Source organism: Hyaena hyaena, unplaced genomic scaffold (genome assembly GCF_003009895.1).
Source record: "Hyaena hyaena isolate Hyena2069 unplaced genomic scaffold, ASM300989v1 scaffold_50, whole genome shotgun sequence".
NCBI lineage: Eukaryota > Metazoa > Chordata > Mammalia > Carnivora > Hyaenidae > Hyaena > Hyaena hyaena.
This window is the reverse complement of record NW_024080682.1, coordinates 689954-706727: the sequence shown is the minus strand read 5'-3', so window position 1 is coordinate 706727 and position 16774 is coordinate 689954. Positions and strand designations below refer to the sequence as shown.

Here is a 16774-nt window from a genome sequence, read left to right as displayed (position 1 = left end):
CAATTAGCCCCCAAACGAGTCTTAAATAAGTCTTAAGTGTGTACGGCTCTGTCTCAGAATAATATCTTAATCTCCTTTTTGTTTACTTTGAGTTCTTTGACCAGGCAACATGCGAAAAACTTCGGGTAGAGATTGCTGGTTATGCTATATGAAGACTTTACTGAGACGGAATTATTTTCTCTCCCACAGGATGAATACTCCATCTTTCCTCAGACATACTCCATAGATATTAATGGTTATATTCTTGTGTATTCTGTCACATCAATCAAAAGGTAGGATTTCTCTCCCACCCCCCGCTGCTTGCCTCGAGTCTGTTTGCTCTGCATAGACAGTGTTCCGCTGTTTAAAGGATTGATGGACTTGGTTGTAGTAACAACCAGCCCTACTAGGCCGAGTGAGTTTCAGTGATTGACATGTGGAACGAGGGAAAAAATGCCCCGCTGGACGTGCTCTTACACCTGCTAGAAGAAGAACTGTATTCCTCACCTCCGGCTGCCCGGGTGATCTGAGCCCTTCTGCTAATGGAAGCGGGCACTAGACAAATCGATTTACTGTCTGTGCGTTTCCGCCACATTAACGGGGAACAGGGCCGACTGCGAGGGCCCTCTGGCAACAGAACGTCCTACAGAGGATGATTCAGAGCTTAAAACTTGCATGTGTGTGATTTGTCAGCCAAGTGTTAGACCTTCCCATCTAATACCTCACGTACATCATCGTGAATATTCTCAGCAAGGGTTACTCAGTGTCAGACACGTGCTTGCGTGAAAGGAGGTTTGTAGGAAGAAACCTCGGAATTCCTTGTGTTCACTTATCACAGTGGCGAGTCAGTGACGTTCCTTTCTTTTCCCACCAGAAACATTGTATCAGAAGCATTTAGGGGCGCCTGGGGGCCTCAGTCGGTTGAGCATCCGACTTTGGCTGAGGTCATGATCTCACGATCCGTGGGTTCGAGGCCCACGTCGGGCTCTGTGCTGAAGGCTCAGAGCCTGGAGCCTGCTTCAGATTCTGTGTCTCCCTCTCTCTCTGACCCTCCCTCGCTCATGCTCTGTCTCTTTCTGTCTCTCAGAAATAAATGAACCTTTAAAAAATTTAAAAACTACATGTAAAAGCACCAGCTAAGATGGAGGTCTGATTTCATGCTTTTGTCTTCCAGTTTTGAAGTGATTAAAGTTATTCACGGCAAGTTGTTGGATATGGTGGGGAAAGTGCAGTAAGTAGTAACAGTTTCTCTGTTTTGTTAGATACACTCATGACACTAGTGGCTTGTGAACAGGCAGTTCTGGCACTGACTAGTTAACCGTGGCTTTTTTTTTTTTCTTTCCGTCACTAGAATACCTATTATGCTGGTTGGGAATAAGAAAGATCTACACATGGAAAGGTGTGTACCTTCCGAACGGTGAACTGCTTTACGAAATGAAGCCTAAGCCTGTCCCGTTACCGAAGTCGCTTTGTAATTCTTGTGCCCATGGCGAGACTAGTCTCAGCGGTAGCATCTATGTGTTCAGACACGTGGCCATGATTGTGTGTAAACAGAAGCAAAGCCACAGCGCGCACCCACCACCCCCCGCCCCCCGCCTGGACAAGCATCTCCTCTGGAAAAGTGGAAGCAAACAGGATAGAAAATTGCCTCTGAGTTCTCCAGCCATCTCATATGAAACAGACTTGGAAAATGACCGTGGCACTCGTTTATTGAGCACTTTTTGCGTGCCGCGGATGGCATTAGATCGGCGCGCAGGGACAGGGACGCCAGTCCTGCGGAGCCTCATCTGGAGAGGAGGGGCCTCGCTGGCCGAAGGCCCACACCCTGTCCCTTTCAGAGTCGCCCTGTCCCTGGGGGCTTACAGCCTAGCCTCCCATAAGAGCAGTAGTGTTACCAGAATGCACAGTCGCGTCCTCCACCGTGAGGGCTCGCGGAAGCAAGGGTGACCCCAGAGGGCCGAGTCTGTCCCCTTCCCCAATGCAGGCGTGCTTAGAATGCCCCCGTGTGTTACACGCTGGGTGGGAGTATTGAGCAGAGGGTGTTCTGCTTTACACGGAAAACAATCGCTATGAGTAGAGCCTGGGTCATAAATGATTATAAATGTTTTATAAAAAGCCAAGTGCTTCAGGTAGACTCTTCTTTCTCCTTCAGGGTGATCAGTTATGAAGAAGGGAAAGCATTAGCAGAGTCTTGGAACGCAGCTTTTTTGGAATCTTCTGCTAAAGAAAATCAGGTACGTGTTCTGGAGAAGGTCCCGGTGCTGCGTCCGTCGGCCCCGGGCGTGTGGCCCCGCCAGCCGTGCCGCTCCTGCCTCACCTGTGTCCTTGCCTTCCCCTCTCCACCGTGGCTGGTGGTGTTCCGCTTATGACGGGACCTAGAATATTTGTAGGATAAACAGGAGTTAGTAGTACTAGTTCGTGGATGAATGTTATTATTTTTGCCCTGTGTTCAAGGCTGGTCCAGAAATAATACAGAAAAGAAACAGTAAGGATCTTACGTCACTTTGGCGATAATGTGCCAGCAGCTGCGTTCTCTTTCTGTCGGATGAGACAGAAGTGGTTGGAGGTGTTGTCGCTAATGTAGAAATTGGGGAAACCATTTTACAAGCTTCTCTTCCAATTTCTGCCCTGTAGATGTTCCTTTTTTTTTTTTTTTTTTTTTTTTTTTTNGTTTTTTTTTTTTTTTTTTTTTTTTTTTTTTTTTTTTTTTTTTTAGTTTATTTTAGAGAGAGCATGGTAGCAGGTAAGGGACAGAGAGGGGGAGAGAGAGAATCCCAAGCGGGCTCCACACTGTCAGCACAGAGCCCGACGCAGGGCTCAAACCCACGAACTCTGAGATCATGACCTGAGCCGAAGTTGGACACTTAACTGACTGAGCCACCCAGGCGCCCTGTTTTGTTTTAATTTTTTTTAACATTTATTTATTGCACTCACTCTTTGAACACAGCGGGCACTCTCACAATGGCCCCCCTACTCGTGTCCCCTCGGACCTCTACTGTCCTTCCTCTCATTAACCGTTTACATTCATACGGCGTTCCGCAGCTCTTGGTGTTTTCCAGTTTTGAAAGTATTTTCAACATGTTCTTTCATTTGATCCGCAAATGAGAGCAGTTGGTGTCTGTTTCTGTCGTTTCCTCACAGAAACTGGGGGCCTGGCGCCCCTTCTCTCACCTCCACCACTTTTTTTTTTTTTTAATGTTTTATTTATTTCGGAGAAGGAGAGACCGCATGAGCAGGGGAGGGTCAGAGACAGAGGGAGACACAGAATCTGAAGCAGATTCCAGGCTCTGAGCTGTCAGCACAGAGCCTGACACGGGACTCGAACCCACAAACTGGGAGATCATGACCTGAGCTGAAGTTGGATGTTTCACCGACTGAGTCCCCCAGGTGCCCCAAAGATGCCTTCCTTTTCTAATGGAATGAAATCCAACATTTCTTAGGTGGCTTACGTGTCCTTAAGATCATTTAGTTGCATGTCTCATTCTGGAAGTGAGTTTAAGGTCCAAAGACGTAAATGCATTTTCTTAGGTCACTGTCTTTATACGGTGTAAGAGCTCGGAGAGTTTAAACCTAACCCACGTTTGGTCCTCTCTGTCTATACCCTGCTTTCTGGTGAGGGGCGGGGGACACCTAGGTGGCTCAGTCAGTTGAGCGTCCAAGTCTTGATTTCTGCTCAGGTCATGATCCCAGGGTTGTGGGATCAATCCCCAAGTCAGGCTTCACGCTGAGCATCTCTCCTTCTAACCCCCTGTCTCTCACTCTCTGTCCCTCTCCCCTGCCCCAGCTCACTCTCTCTAAAAAAGGGTGGGGGTGGCACCTGGGTATCTTAGTAGGTTAAGCATCTGATTTCAGGTCAGGTCATGATCTCACCGTCTGTGATTTCAAGCCCTGCGTCAGACTGTGCTGACAGCTCAGAGCCCGCTTTGGATCCTCTGTCCCCCTCTCTCTCTCCGCCCCTCCCTGCTCATGTTCACGATTTCTCTCTCTCTCTCTCTCTCTCTCTCTCTCTCAAGTAAACAAACATTAAAAGAAAAGTTAAAGCATTTGGGGGAGGAATAGACGCTGTGTCTCGATTGGAAGGTAAAAGACCTTTTTGGTCCATTGGAGAGATTTTATTACGTTGCGGATACTTTAGGGAAATACTGTTCATTTCCTTAGACGCAGCGGCGGTACTGGAATGATGAAGAGAATATCCACATTCTTGAGAAATGTAAACCAAAGTATTCAGGGCCCCAGTCTCCTAATGTCTGCAGCTTACTTTCACATGGGGTGGTTGGGTGGATGGACAGAGAGAGCGAGCGAGCGAGCAGATACAGCTGTTAGCATCTGTTGACCCTAAGTGGTGGGGCTAGGTGATTTTTCTACAGTTTCATTTTTCTCTATGCTTGCAAATCCGCATGACAACAATTTGAAGGTGGTCAGAAGATCCAAACTTCCACTCACAAGATCAGTAAGTCCTAGGGCGTAATGGAGGGCATGACCGCAGTTAACAATACTGTGGTGTTTTTGTTTGTATTTGAAGGTTGCTGAGGGGCGCCTGGGTGACTCAGTTGGTTAAGCATCCGACTTTAGCTCAGGTCATGATCTCACAAGCTCGTGGGTTTGGGCCCCACATCGGGCTCTGTGCTGACAGCTCAGAGCCTGGAGCCTGCTTCTGATTCTGTGTCTCCCTCTCTCTCTGCCCCTCCCCGCTCACACTCTGTCTCTCTCTATCTCTCAAAAATAAATGTTAAAAAGAAATTTTTTTTTTTTTACAAGAGCCGAGAGAGCAGTTGGTAAAGGTTCTCACAAGAACAACCGTTGTAACCTTGAGGCAGTGGACATAACTGACTGGGGTGATCGTTTCTCAGTATCCACAACAGTCACATCATTATGTTGGCCCCTTAAACTAATATAAAACGTCAGGGGCACTTCGGTGTCCAACTTTGGCTCAGGTCATGATCTCACAGTCCGTGGGTTCAGGCCCCACGTCGGGCTCTGTGCTGACAGCTCAGAGCCTGGAGTCTGCTTCCGATTCTATGTCTCCCTCTCTCTCTGCCCCTCCCCCGCTTGCTCTCTGTCTCTGTCTCTCAAAATAAAATAAAGACGTAAAAAAAATTTTGTAATAAATAAAAATAAGCTAATATAACATCATAAGTTAGTTATACCTCCTTTAAAAACTGCATTTTGAAGTCAGGGAGCGCGGTGGGATGGCCCCAACTACCTCACTGCTGTTCGCTCACATCCCTCCCTCGCTGGGGAGAATCGGAGGCTCCGAGAGTACTTGTTGCCTCAGACACGATACCTAAACTCGCATGAGCAGCAGCACCGTGTCCCTGTTCGCATGACCCCCACACGGAGCGTGTGCCACATTCAGCGTATGTTGTTCCTGCCAGCGACCTCAAGCACGTCGGTCCCCACAGTATCCTGTGCACCAGTGCAATTAAGAGGTACCGCCCAGGAAGGTCCGCTGCCCTGGGGTCACTGCTCTTCTTGAGAACGACCTAGAATGGTTTGCTGGACGTGTGTTCTTAGGCTCCCCTTTGGTTTCGGGGTGCAGGCCTCCTCTCTGGTTGACGCCGTACTTCCCTGTAGCTCAGGCTCCGTAATGTGATTCCAGAGGGGGGGTGCCCCTCAAGCTCGGTTTCCTGTGGAAGGGGGCCGGGGGGTTTTTGAACCCAGAGAAACGAACTGTGCTGAAGGCTTAAAGTTAAAAAGAAAAGATGCCAACTACTGCTCTTCTCGCCGGCTTTGATACACGCATCAATCGTGTGTGACATTAGTCGAAAACGGAAACCAAGGCCAGGGTCCTATGTGGCCGCCTCGGATGTCTTGAGCCGGAGAAGAGCCGAGATGGAGCGAACCGCTCACCGCGTCTGTTCTGTGCCGGCGCCGCTGTCCAGCCTGCAGGTGCCTTAGACACAGAGTGAGTCCCTTAAGGCCAGAAGATCCTTGTATCCAAAGCGGGTAAATACGACAATGACACGCAGTCCTTGGGAAACCTGTGTCTTCCTCAGTTATCTGAAAGGCCTGTCTAGATAGGTCCCCTGTCTGTCACGTCTCTCACGCCCTTGCCCACAGTGTCTGGGAATGCGCTGAGATCAGGAGATCCAAGCCAGGCAAGCCTCTCCCCTCCCAGACGGATTCTGATCCCTTCCGTCGGAGGTGTGGGTGATTCTAACCCACATACGTACCAGAGTGCTTACGCTCTTCTTGTAGAACAGGAGGGAATCTGTGTAGTAAAGACACACAGGGGCACCTGGGGGCCTCCGCCGGTTAAGTGTCCAACTTCAGCTCGGGTCATGATCTCGCAGTTCGTGAGTTTGAGCCCCACCTCGGGCTCTGTGCTGACAGCTCAGAGCCTGGAGCTGCTTCAGATTCTGTGTCTCCCTCTCTCTCTGCCCCTCCTCCACTCTTGCTCCGTCTGTCTCTCAAAAATAAACATTTTTTAAAAATTAAAAGAAGAAAAACGTAAAAATTAAAAGAAGAAAAACGCGCGCGTGCATACCAATAGTCGTGACCAGAAATCAGCCCGTGTGAACTGCTCAAGTACTTTATTGGTGAATTTTCAAGCGTAGCTCGTTTGTAACTTGTCTTACGTTCCTAAGAAGCAGAGTTCAGTGGATTTTGTTAACAAAGGGCTCAATGGTAAAAGCGATCGAGTCCGTGAGAACACTACGCCTGTTCCTGAACTGCGGGAAGGGTTTGCGGTCCTGGCTTATTTATCTTGGAGGCCGGCGGCTGTACTTGCGCGACGTGATGAAAGAGAATTTACTTGCGCAGAGTCAGATCACACAGATAATCAAGGAGAATCCTGAGATTTATCTAGAAAGCCAAATTCCAGGCGCACTGTATTTGGTGAGAGTCTGGCACGTGTTTTTCCAGACGTTTCTCTGCATTTTTGTAGGGTGAAATAAACATCATGTTTGTACAGTCGTGGGAAAGGGGGAAGGCTGCTGCCGGTGACCTTGTTTAGAGAAGAGGGTGGGGGTGTGGCAGCTTTCATGAAGTTGGGGTACCTCGTCCGCGGCAGCAGAGAAGGGGCGAGAGTAGATGCGTCCACACTCAGGGTGGTCGGCCTGGCGGACGGAGGAGGTAGAGTTCTCTCCTGAGTGCCGCACGTTTTCCCAGGGAGCTGTAAAACACAGCAGCGGAGTGTGAGAACGGAGGAGAAGGCTCTAGAAATTCCAGGACAAAGGCAAGGCATGACCTGGGTAGTGACTAGACTGGGCAATGTAGGGCTGGTGGGTGGCGCCGAGGGCCCCCTATGGAGTCGGGGTCCCAGGGGGGCCGAGAAGGGGTGGGGGCTGCGGAGTCGGTGCTGGCCAGGGAACAGAGTGAGGGGCAGGCATGGTCGAGGGACAGCAGGATGTCCTCGGATCCAGGAAGCTGGTCCCTGTGGGGCTGAGAATTGTGGAGCTTGCGATATTGAGGAAGGTGAGAGGGAGAAAGAGAGAAGGAAGATGGGTACAGTGGGTACTTGACATTGGGTGTTGGGGGGGGGACTCAGTGTTGACAAGGTCTAGGTGCTGCCCTTCAAGGCATCTTATCATGGGGGACTGGTGTCCAGCCTAGGAGGGGATCCCCTGCCCCAGGTACCTGACTCCTCGTGAAGGGCCCTGGCGCCGCTCACGGGGCTGAGAGGCTGTGGCTGAGAAAGACCAGTCACGGGTCACGGGAGGAGAGGAGGTCTGGGGGGCAAGGAGGGGGGACGTCGGACACAGTGAAGGAAGGGAGGGGTTGACTCCAGGTTTGCATATGGCCTATGGCCCGAGGGTGGCCTGTATGATTACACGGGTGCCTACGAGTCGAAGATGTGCGTTTTAAGGAAGTGGGAGGCGGAGGTCTGGAGGGTTCGTGAGGCGCGGGAAGAGCCCCCCCCCCCCAGCTTAGGGCCCGTGGGAGCCCTGGAGGGGCACGCACCGCAGAGACAGCCGCCTTCCTTCCGATGGGAATGCGAGCCGCGGGGGGAGGGGCCCGCACCGGACCCTGGGACTGCAGGGGCGCCGTGGGGTGGGGGGAGCGTATCAAACTAACGCTGTGGTTTTCTCGTTGATTTTCAGACTGCAGTTGACGTCTTTAGAAGGATAATTTTGGAGGCAGAGAAAATCGACGGGGCCGCGTCACAAGGGAAGTCCTCCTGCTCGGTGATGTGACCCCGCCGCGGAGCCTGAGGGCCCTGGGAGCCCGTCCGCCCCGCAGAGGCAGACTGCCCGGCCTCCCTCAAGAGAAACTCAGCTTCTTTCTCCTTCTGTTAACCTGAAAGATTTCATTTGGGTCAGAGCTTTTTCCCACCCCGCCCCCCCTTTCAGATTATGTTAAACTCTGACTCTGTCCAAATGAGTTCACTTCCATTTTCAAATTTTAAGCAATCATATTTTCAATTTATATATTGTATTTCTTAATAATATTATGACCAAGAATTTTATCGGCATTAATTTTTCAGTGTAGTTTGTTGTTTAAAATAATGTAATCATCAAAATGATACATATTGTTACACTACTATTAACTAGGCCTGGATATATCAGTGTTTATTTCATTGTGTTAAATGTATACTTGTAAATAAAATAGCTGCAAACCTTAGTCCCTGGTGCTGCTCAGCGGAGCTTCTAAAGGAAACCCTGTCCTCCTGGGTGGGGGGGGGGGGGTCCGGCCTTGGCCTTGAGGAAGGCTCCGGTTGGATGGCAGGAACTGGTGGAGGGTGTGGCCTCCGGGGAGGTGAGTGGAGCCTCAGGGCCGCTGACCCGGGGGCAGGGGTAGGGGGGGCAGTTGGGAAGAACGGGGGCGACCATGGAGGGTGTGTGAGGCGGTCAGTCCCCAGGAGTGCCTGCGACCCCCACACACACCCTCTGAGCACCCACCTTGAGCGGGGTACACGCAGGGGTGCACCTGGCCCAGCCTTCTCCGCACTTGGCTCGCCCTTGCCTGCTGGCTCCTTGAGGGAAAGGAGAAGTTAGGGTCACTTCCTGTTTCTCCTGGTGTGGAGTCGATGTCCACCGCAGACGGGGTCTGATTCACACCCCACCACACCGAGTCGTCACAAGGCTGGAGAATATTGCCGGTGAGTGTGGCACGAGGGGCTTCTAGAACCTCCAGCAGGGGGCGCCTGGGTGGCGCTGTCGGTGAAGCCTCCGACTTCGGCTCAGGTCATGATCTTGGGGTTCGTGAGTTCAGGCCCTGCGTCGGGCTCTGCTGACGGCTCAGAGCCTGGAGCCTGCTTCGGACTCTGTGTCTCCCTCTCTCTCTGTCTGCCCCTCCCACGATTGTACTGTCTCTGTTCTCAAAAATAAACATTAAAAAATACACATTTTTTATGAACCTCCTTCAGCTCCCGACCGCACCCCTCCCGCTCCACCAGCAGCTGCCCCGTCGCCTGGAGGTATTAACAAAACATTAATATGTAAACAGCGTTGGGTTTTTTGACAACACAGCATTGTTACTTATTAGCAGGGTTGACTCTTGGGCCTTATGTTATATACGGTCACTCAGCGTGGGGACAGCATGAAATACGGACACAGTGAAATTCCTGAAAAGGAATTTCTGTGTAAAATGGGAACTTGGAGCAGCACGTCCGTGCTGGACACAAGCTCTCTTGTCACAGGGTGCGGTTCACCTGGTCGCTAGGTGTTTGCTGTTATTTTTCCAGAGTTTCATTTCAACGCCGGCTCCCATACAGTGAGACGGTTCTAAGTGTCGCGAGCACAGCAGGGAAATCCGCACCATTGAGGAGCTCGTTCCAACCTGGGACAGGACAGGCCGGTCCCGCACCCCATGCTCTGAACCCCTGCGCAGACCCCCAGCCGCCTTACTGGTCGGTGTCGTGTGTCCCGATGTGGGGCAGCATGAGGACAGCAGTGGGTGGTGGGTACCTATTCGTGCAGATGTTCCGGTTTAATCCGCCCCATAGAGAAGCCCCGCCCTCCTAGAGGAGGAAACCCTCTGAAAAGTGTTAGCGATTGATTAATGTCTAATCAAATCCGTTTTGTGTCCTCGACGCGAACGTGGTACCTGCGCTTCTGAAGGAATTGTGGCAACTGCCAGATGTGACTTAAACTTTTTGTTATTCAACACCATGTACAATCATTTCTAGGCTTTTTTTTTTAATAGTTTATTGTCAAGTCGGTTTCCATATAACACCCAGTGCTCATCCCCACAAGTGCCCTCCTCCTTGCCCATCTCCCTTTTTTTATATGTTTTAACATTTCTGAAATCAAGTGACTCTTAACAACCGGAACACAAGTGTGTTGTAAAAGATCACATATTTCTTAGTGGTGTGAAAATGTCTTAGATTCGTTGAAGTACTGTATGTGCAAATAGAAAACTGTATTCACAACTGTTTGGCAGCTCACAATAAATACGGTTATGAAATCACATTACAGGGGCGCCTGGGTGGCTCAGTTGGTTGAGCATCCAACTCTTGGCTTCAGCTCAGGTTATGATCTCACATTTCGTGAGTTCAAGCCCCACATCCGGCTCTACGCCGACAGCACGGAGCCTGCTTGGGTTTCTCTCTCTCTGTCTCTGCCCCTCCCCCGCTTATGCCGTCTCTCAAAATAAGTAAAACTTTAAAATATATATAAATAAAAAATAAAATCACATTACACATTTAAATTAATGTCATGGACTTTTGCTAAACCGAGATTGCCCACCCACTTACCCCATCTAGGCCGCCACGTCTCCCCCTCGCCTCTCACGTGCTCTTGCCCAGGCGGTGCGTCACCTCCTTGTTCCCACACCCAGCGGTGCTCCTGGTGTCTGTCTCCGCCTTTCAGCAGCCCCGACACAGCGGATGACATCTCTGCAAGCCTTCCCTCTGCTTCTGAGAAACCACGTCCCCCTGGCTTCCCTCCAGCGCACCGTGGGCGTGAGTCTGGACTCCCTTCTCGGCCAAACCTCAGTGGGCCCTTGTCCTGCCTGCACCCCCACCCTGGTTTCTGCAGGCACAGATTTCACTAGCAGTTTCCAGAAGGCTCCGAAGCTCACCCCTCCCGCCCAGACCTGTGGGCCTGGCTTCCTTGTCTCCAAGGCATCTCAGACGTTTCATGTGCAAATTGAATACTTGATCTTCCCCAAAAAGGAGGGGGGCTCCCAGGCCTCCCCCAACCTCTCCCCCCACCTCCCTCTAGACCATTTCAGGAAAAGACAGGACTGACCGCTAGATACTAAAGCTAGAAAGTGGGGGGTGCCCTCCTCTCCCTCTTCCCTCCCCACTCCCGTGCAGGCCCTCCCCCCTGCATACCGACTTCCTGCAGCAGGTAGCACGCCCTCCAAAGCCTTCCTGCCTCCCGCCAAGTCAGCTTGGTGAAAACACGTTGTTTTATGTCACTCCGTCCTTAAAATTCTCTAATCAAAACCATGCCAGAATCTAACTCCCAACGCTTGAAGCCTAGCACCATCCAGCTGGCGCATTCCCCAGCGTCGTCTGCCACCGAGGCCGTTCTCCAGTCGTCACTCTGGCCTCGATGGTTCCCAGACTCTCGACCCCGCCCCCTCCAGGCCCCCGCGTGGGCTCCTCCCCGTGACTCTGTCCTTCACGCTTCATCACACAGCACGGCACCCATCACGACCCGTCACTGTGGATCCTCGTACTCCCTGCGTGTTCGCGGACTAATCTGCCTGCGGCGGAGATGGTGACAGATCTGTCCCAGGCCCCTTGACACCCCCCCCCCACCAGCTCCTCTGAGCACGGGGCCTGCCGAGAGAGATTTTCCAGGGCGCCAGCTTCATTTCCTCGTTTTTGTTACTACACTTTGTGTGATTTTCTTAGTGATTGCCCTAGGAATTACAATTGACATCTTAGTTCAATTAACATCTAGTTTGGATTAATGCCAATTTCAAGAGGGTACAAGAATTTGGCTCCTATATGGGGCGCCTGGGTGGCTTAGTCGGTTAAGCGTCCGACTTTCGCTTAGGTCATGATCTCGCGGTTCGTGGGTTCGAGCCCCGCGTCGGGCTCTGTGCTGACAGCTCAGAGCCTGGAGCCTGTTTCAGTCTGTGTCTCCCTCTCTCTCTGCCCCTCCCCTGCTCACGCTGTCTCTCTCTCTCTCTCTCTCCTAGAAATAAAACATTTAAAATAAAAAAAAAAAAATCGGCTCCTATATATAGCTCCGTCCCCTCCCCCCATTTGTGGACTTGTCATACAAATTACATCTTTATACATTGTATAAAAGTAACAAATTTGCTACTGCGTTTATTTTTTTAATTTTTAAAAAACGTTTATTTTTTTTACATTTAAAAAAATGTGTTATAGCATTTATTTTTGAGAGACAGAGCACGAGCGGGGGAGGGGCAGAGAAAGGGAGACACAGAATCTGAAGCAGGCTTCAGGCTCTGAGCCCTCAGCACAGAGCCTGACGTGGGGCTCGAACCCACGAACCGCGAGATCATGACCTGAGCCGAAGTCGGACGCTTAACCGACTGAGCCGCCCAGGCATCCCTATTAAGTCATCTTTTAAATCAAACAGGAGAAAAAAGTGACAAAAACTTGTGTGACGACCCGTGGGTTCCGCTCTAGTTACCTGCTGACCTCGCTCCAGCCGGAGATTCCCTCTGGCACTTTCTGCAGGCGGGTCTGCCAGCCGTGAATTCTCTGGGGTTTTTGTTTATCTCCTTCATTTTTCCAGGAAGGCCTTGTAGGATGCAGAGTTCTGGGGGAAGAGTCTCTCTGCTTCAGCCCTTTCCCACCCATCTTGGTGAGCTCTTTCACGAGCAGATGCTGCTCCACACACAGCACTCTCTGGGGCTCCCAGGTGCTTTTCAGGTCCCCCTTGGACATCTCATTTCCCAACTTTTTTTTCTTTTTTGACGCTCTTTTGTTACTTTGCTGTTTCATCCAATGTCAGGTCAATGCCTACTGATTGTTATATGATAAGAAACTCTGGGGAGGGATGCCTGGGTGGCTCAGTCGGTTAAGCGTCCGACTTCGGCTCAGGTCATGAATTCATGGTTTGTGGGTTCGAGCCCCGCGTCGGGCTCTGTGCTGACAGCTCAGAGCCTGGAGCCTGTTTCAGATTCTGTGTCTCCCTCTCTCTCTAACCCTCCCCTGTTCATGCTGTCTCTCTCTCTCTCTCTCAGAAATAAATAAAACATTTAAAAAAATTTTTTTTAAAAAAAGAGAGACCCTGGGGAAAAGCGGGCAGATCAAATAAAGACTAGCTTTGCAGGTGGAATTTTCCAGGGAACGACTGGATGTGGCAAACTAGGAGTTTTCTGAGCATGGGGCTTCCAAACAGCTCCAACCCCATCGTGAGCCTTCCAGGGGCTGCTACGTTTGCTGGGTTTTACCCAGTTGCCGCCGCTAGTCTTCAAGGCAACGCGGAGTTGGCGTCCGGGGCTGGCCAGAAGGCGAGGGCTGATGCCACAAAGCTCGCTTGGGCTGAGAATCTTGATTTCCAGAGTTCTGGAAAAGTCGATTTGGGGCAGACAGTTTTTGCCGGCGCCCTCACTGGGTTCTCTGAGGCCCTTTACTGCACGGCCTTCACTGTAGCGAGGAGCCTCACCAGGGGGAAGAGAAGAGTATGTGAGCTTCTCTGTAGGGCTGCCTTCTAGAAAGTTCCCTTTGAATTCGGCCCACGTCTGCTGCGGTGTGGTTGAAATTCCTCACCATTCACCCAGGACACTGGGACTGGGATGGCTTTTAGTCACTTCCTGAGCCTACCCAGTACGGGGCCGTAAGGAGGAAGGAGGGTGCCCTCTGCCATGGTTCTTACGCACAGCAGACGGTGGTACCCCGTCGTCAGGAAGCCAGGCTGATGGCCCGGAATATACACCGCGGCCTTGCAGTTTATCGGGTAAATGGAAGCAAACAAACCATTCCTGGAGAGCTCAGTCAGGACTCCAGGAAAATGCTTCCGGCTCCTGTGGGCTCCGGCCGCGCCCGGGAAGTGTGCACACTTCTGTGTGGCCCCCCTGACGCAGCCTCATGGGCACTGCCCTTCCAGGCCCTTCCGGGAGGGAGTGCATGCTTGCGCGGGGCCTCTGGCTGCCTGGGTGATCCCAGTCCACCAAGACCGCTGTGCATATTAATAGGGGCTGCTGAAGGCAGGACTCCTTCCAAAGCATTCCTCCGGAGATTCCAGAACCATTCCACGTCTCCTCCCCTCCTCTGAGAGGGCAAAGCTTTCCATTCAGCAAACATGTTTACATGAAGCCAGCTTTTGTGTTCCTCTTTATTATCTTCCTGTGCCTTTGATAACTTCCCAGCGTGGCCGGGGGCTGGGGTCTGTGCCGGAGTCCCAGCTGGAAAGCTGAGAGCGGATTTGGCATCTGTTTTCACAGGAAGGACCCAGGGCCCGGGGATCGCTCCCAGCAATTAGCCCACTAGTCTGCACTACACCCCGACTCGCGCAGGCACCCCAGATCAGCGGAGCCCGGGACTAAGGCCCAGAACAGGGCAGTCCTGGTCCCGAGGCTGCAGCTAACGCGTGTCCCTGGGCAGCTCCCAAACGCTCTCTGGTCTTGATTCTTTGGTCCCTAAAACCTTCCTCGGCCGGGGACCATTGTCACGCCCCAAGTATGAGAACCTCGGCTGTCCCCAAAGCCCTAACAGGTGCACAGCCCTGAGAGTCGTCAGCTGCCCCCGTTCTACCCGCAGCCAGGGTCCGGCTGTTTGTAGAGCTCCCTGAGGGACCACCCTGTGTCACCTGCAGCAGGGGGCAGCAGTGGGTGGGGCTCCGGGGCTCCGGCGGCGTCACACACCCAGAGGGGCAAGGTGGAGGGGCGCCGGGGGCTCGGGCGGTTCAGTGTCCAGCTCTTGATTTCTGCTCAGGCCCTGGTCTCACAGTTTGTGAGATCGAGCCCCGCCTCCGGCTGACAGTGAGGAGCCTGCTTGGGATTCTCTCCCATCCTCTCTCTCTGCCCCTCCCCCGCTCACGCTGTGTCGGTCTCTCTCAAAATAAATAAATAAACAGGAAGGTGAGACGGAAAGTCACCAGTTACCTCAACAAACAGGTTTACCAAATTTGAAAAAACCACTCGGTCCCAGTCTGGCCCAAGGTGTCAAGGTCACACCGATCTCCCGCCGCGCTGAGAAAGGACACACAGTTCACCGTGGGGACCCACAGAGCTGGGTCTCCGTCACCCCCTGTCGCAGGGCAGCGGAGAGTGGCCTGCCCTGCCGAGGGGTCTCCTGCTCTCTCAGAATCCCCAGTGGGGACCTCGGTCTGCACCCTCCAAGGAGAAGACGCGGCTCGCACGGGACACAGGCGTCCGAGGCCCCTCCAGCCCCCACGTGCTGGCACAGCCTCAGCACAGCCTTAGCTTAGATTTCTGAGATAGGAAGTTTCTCAGGAAACAGCAAAGGATTCTGGAAATAGTCCTGCCTCGGCAATCAGGACCTTTCACCCAGTTCTTCCTGCCGCCCAAGACCGGCCCAGCCCCTGGGGGGGACGCTGCACCTCTTGCTATGTGACTTCCAGAACAAACCAGCTCCCACAGGGTGAGTCCGTGTTCAGGGCCCTGCTTTATCTCCCTATCCACCCCCCCGCCCCAGCCCCCGTCTTTGCAGACAAACGATGATTCCAGGTAGGTCAACACAGGGACCTCTGGCTTTTGTATGGGGCTCGGCTGGGGGGTTGGTAAGTCTGGAACTTTTCCCTAAAAGGCTTCACGCAGAGGGCCAGCCCCGTGCAGTCACCCGGAACAGCTGGGTAGGTTCCATTCCTCAGCGCTGATGCGGGGATTTTTGTCATCCCGTAACAGAAACCCGCTCAGGGGCACAACCTCTTCGATGCCTGTAACTGGAATGTCACATGAGGCTGTAAAATGTTGGGAATGCTCTGACCTCCGCCACCAAAGCCCAGGGGGAGGCCTCTCCACCTCAGGTCGGCGGTTCTCGAACGTGGGCCTCAGCCACCTGAAGGGCTGGATAAACCACACGGGGCCTCACCCTAGAGCTTCTCAGACTCTGTGGGTCCAAGGTGGAGCCCAAGACATCCTGTGTCTAACAAATGTCCAGGGCTGTCGCCGCCGCCGCCGGTTCAGGGACCACATTTTGAGACCCACTGACTCAGGCCCTGATACCTGCGAATGAGGGGTGCAGGCTGGAGTCCGGCGCCTGCAGATCTCGGAGGGGAGGGGGTGACCTACCTCCCACTTTGCAAGGGATCCGGAGGCAACTGTAAGTTGAAGCGTTTCCTCCAAAAAGCTGTATCGAAGTCCTGATTAGGGGTAGATGTGAACGTGGCCTTGCTTGGAAATAGGAGCTTTGCAGATGTCATCAGATTGAATGGGGCGGAGGAAGCGGGTCCTAATCCAGTAACCGGCGTCCTTCTAAGAAGAGGAAATTCGGATACAGAGAGTCAGATCACGCAGGGCAGGAGGCCACGCGGACATGGGGCCGAGAAGGGAGGCAGCAGCCGCAAGCCCAGCCACACCAGAAAGCAGAAGCATAGAACATTCTCCCTCGCAGCCTCCAAAAAGGAGCCAAGGCTGTGGACATCTGGCCTCCAGGACTGTGAGGGAGGGCACGTCCCTGTCGTTTCAAGCCCCCCAGATTGTGATGCTCTCCTAGGGCTGCCTAGGACCCTCCCACACGGCCAGTCTGCAACGTGGGACTTTCACTTTAGAAAATATATATATTTTTAATGTTTATTCATTATTTGAGAGAGAGAGAGAGAGAGCACAAGTGGGGGAGGGGCAGAGAGAGAGGAAGTCACAGAATCCAAAGCAGGTTCCAGGCTCCGAGCTGTCGGCACAGAGCCCGACATGGGGCTCGAACCCACAAACCATGAGATCGTGACCTGAGCCCAAGTCGGATGCTTAACTGATTGAGCCGCCCAGGCGCCCCAGGACTTTCATTTTTATTTATTTTTTTACT

At 52.4% G+C, this 16774-nt stretch overlaps 2 protein-coding genes across 2 annotated transcripts in view; both read left to right on the top strand.

Annotated features, from left to right (window-relative positions):
• The window catches only part of RHEB (Ras homolog, mTORC1 binding), a 41780-nt gene extending 33239 nt beyond the window's left edge, over positions 1–8541 (top strand). Inside the window, exons 4-8 of the mRNA XM_039230751.1 lie at positions 190–272; positions 1154–1210; positions 1331–1378; positions 2132–2213; positions 8022–8541. Coding sequence (XP_039086682.1) covers positions 190–272; positions 1154–1210; positions 1331–1378; positions 2132–2213; positions 8022–8114 — 363 coding nt within the window. The 3' untranslated portion in view covers positions 8115–8541. The remainder of the gene's footprint in view (positions 1–189; positions 273–1153; positions 1211–1330; positions 1379–2131; positions 2214–8021) is intronic.
• Positions 8542–14846: 6305 nt separating this feature from the next.
• Positions 14847–16774, top strand: part of CRYGN (crystallin gamma N) — an 18012-nt gene continuing 16084 nt past the window's right edge. Inside the window, exon 1 of the mRNA XM_039230665.1 lies at positions 14847–15394. The gene's annotated coding sequence lies outside the window, so the exon portion shown is untranslated. The remainder of the gene's footprint in view (positions 15395–16774) is intronic.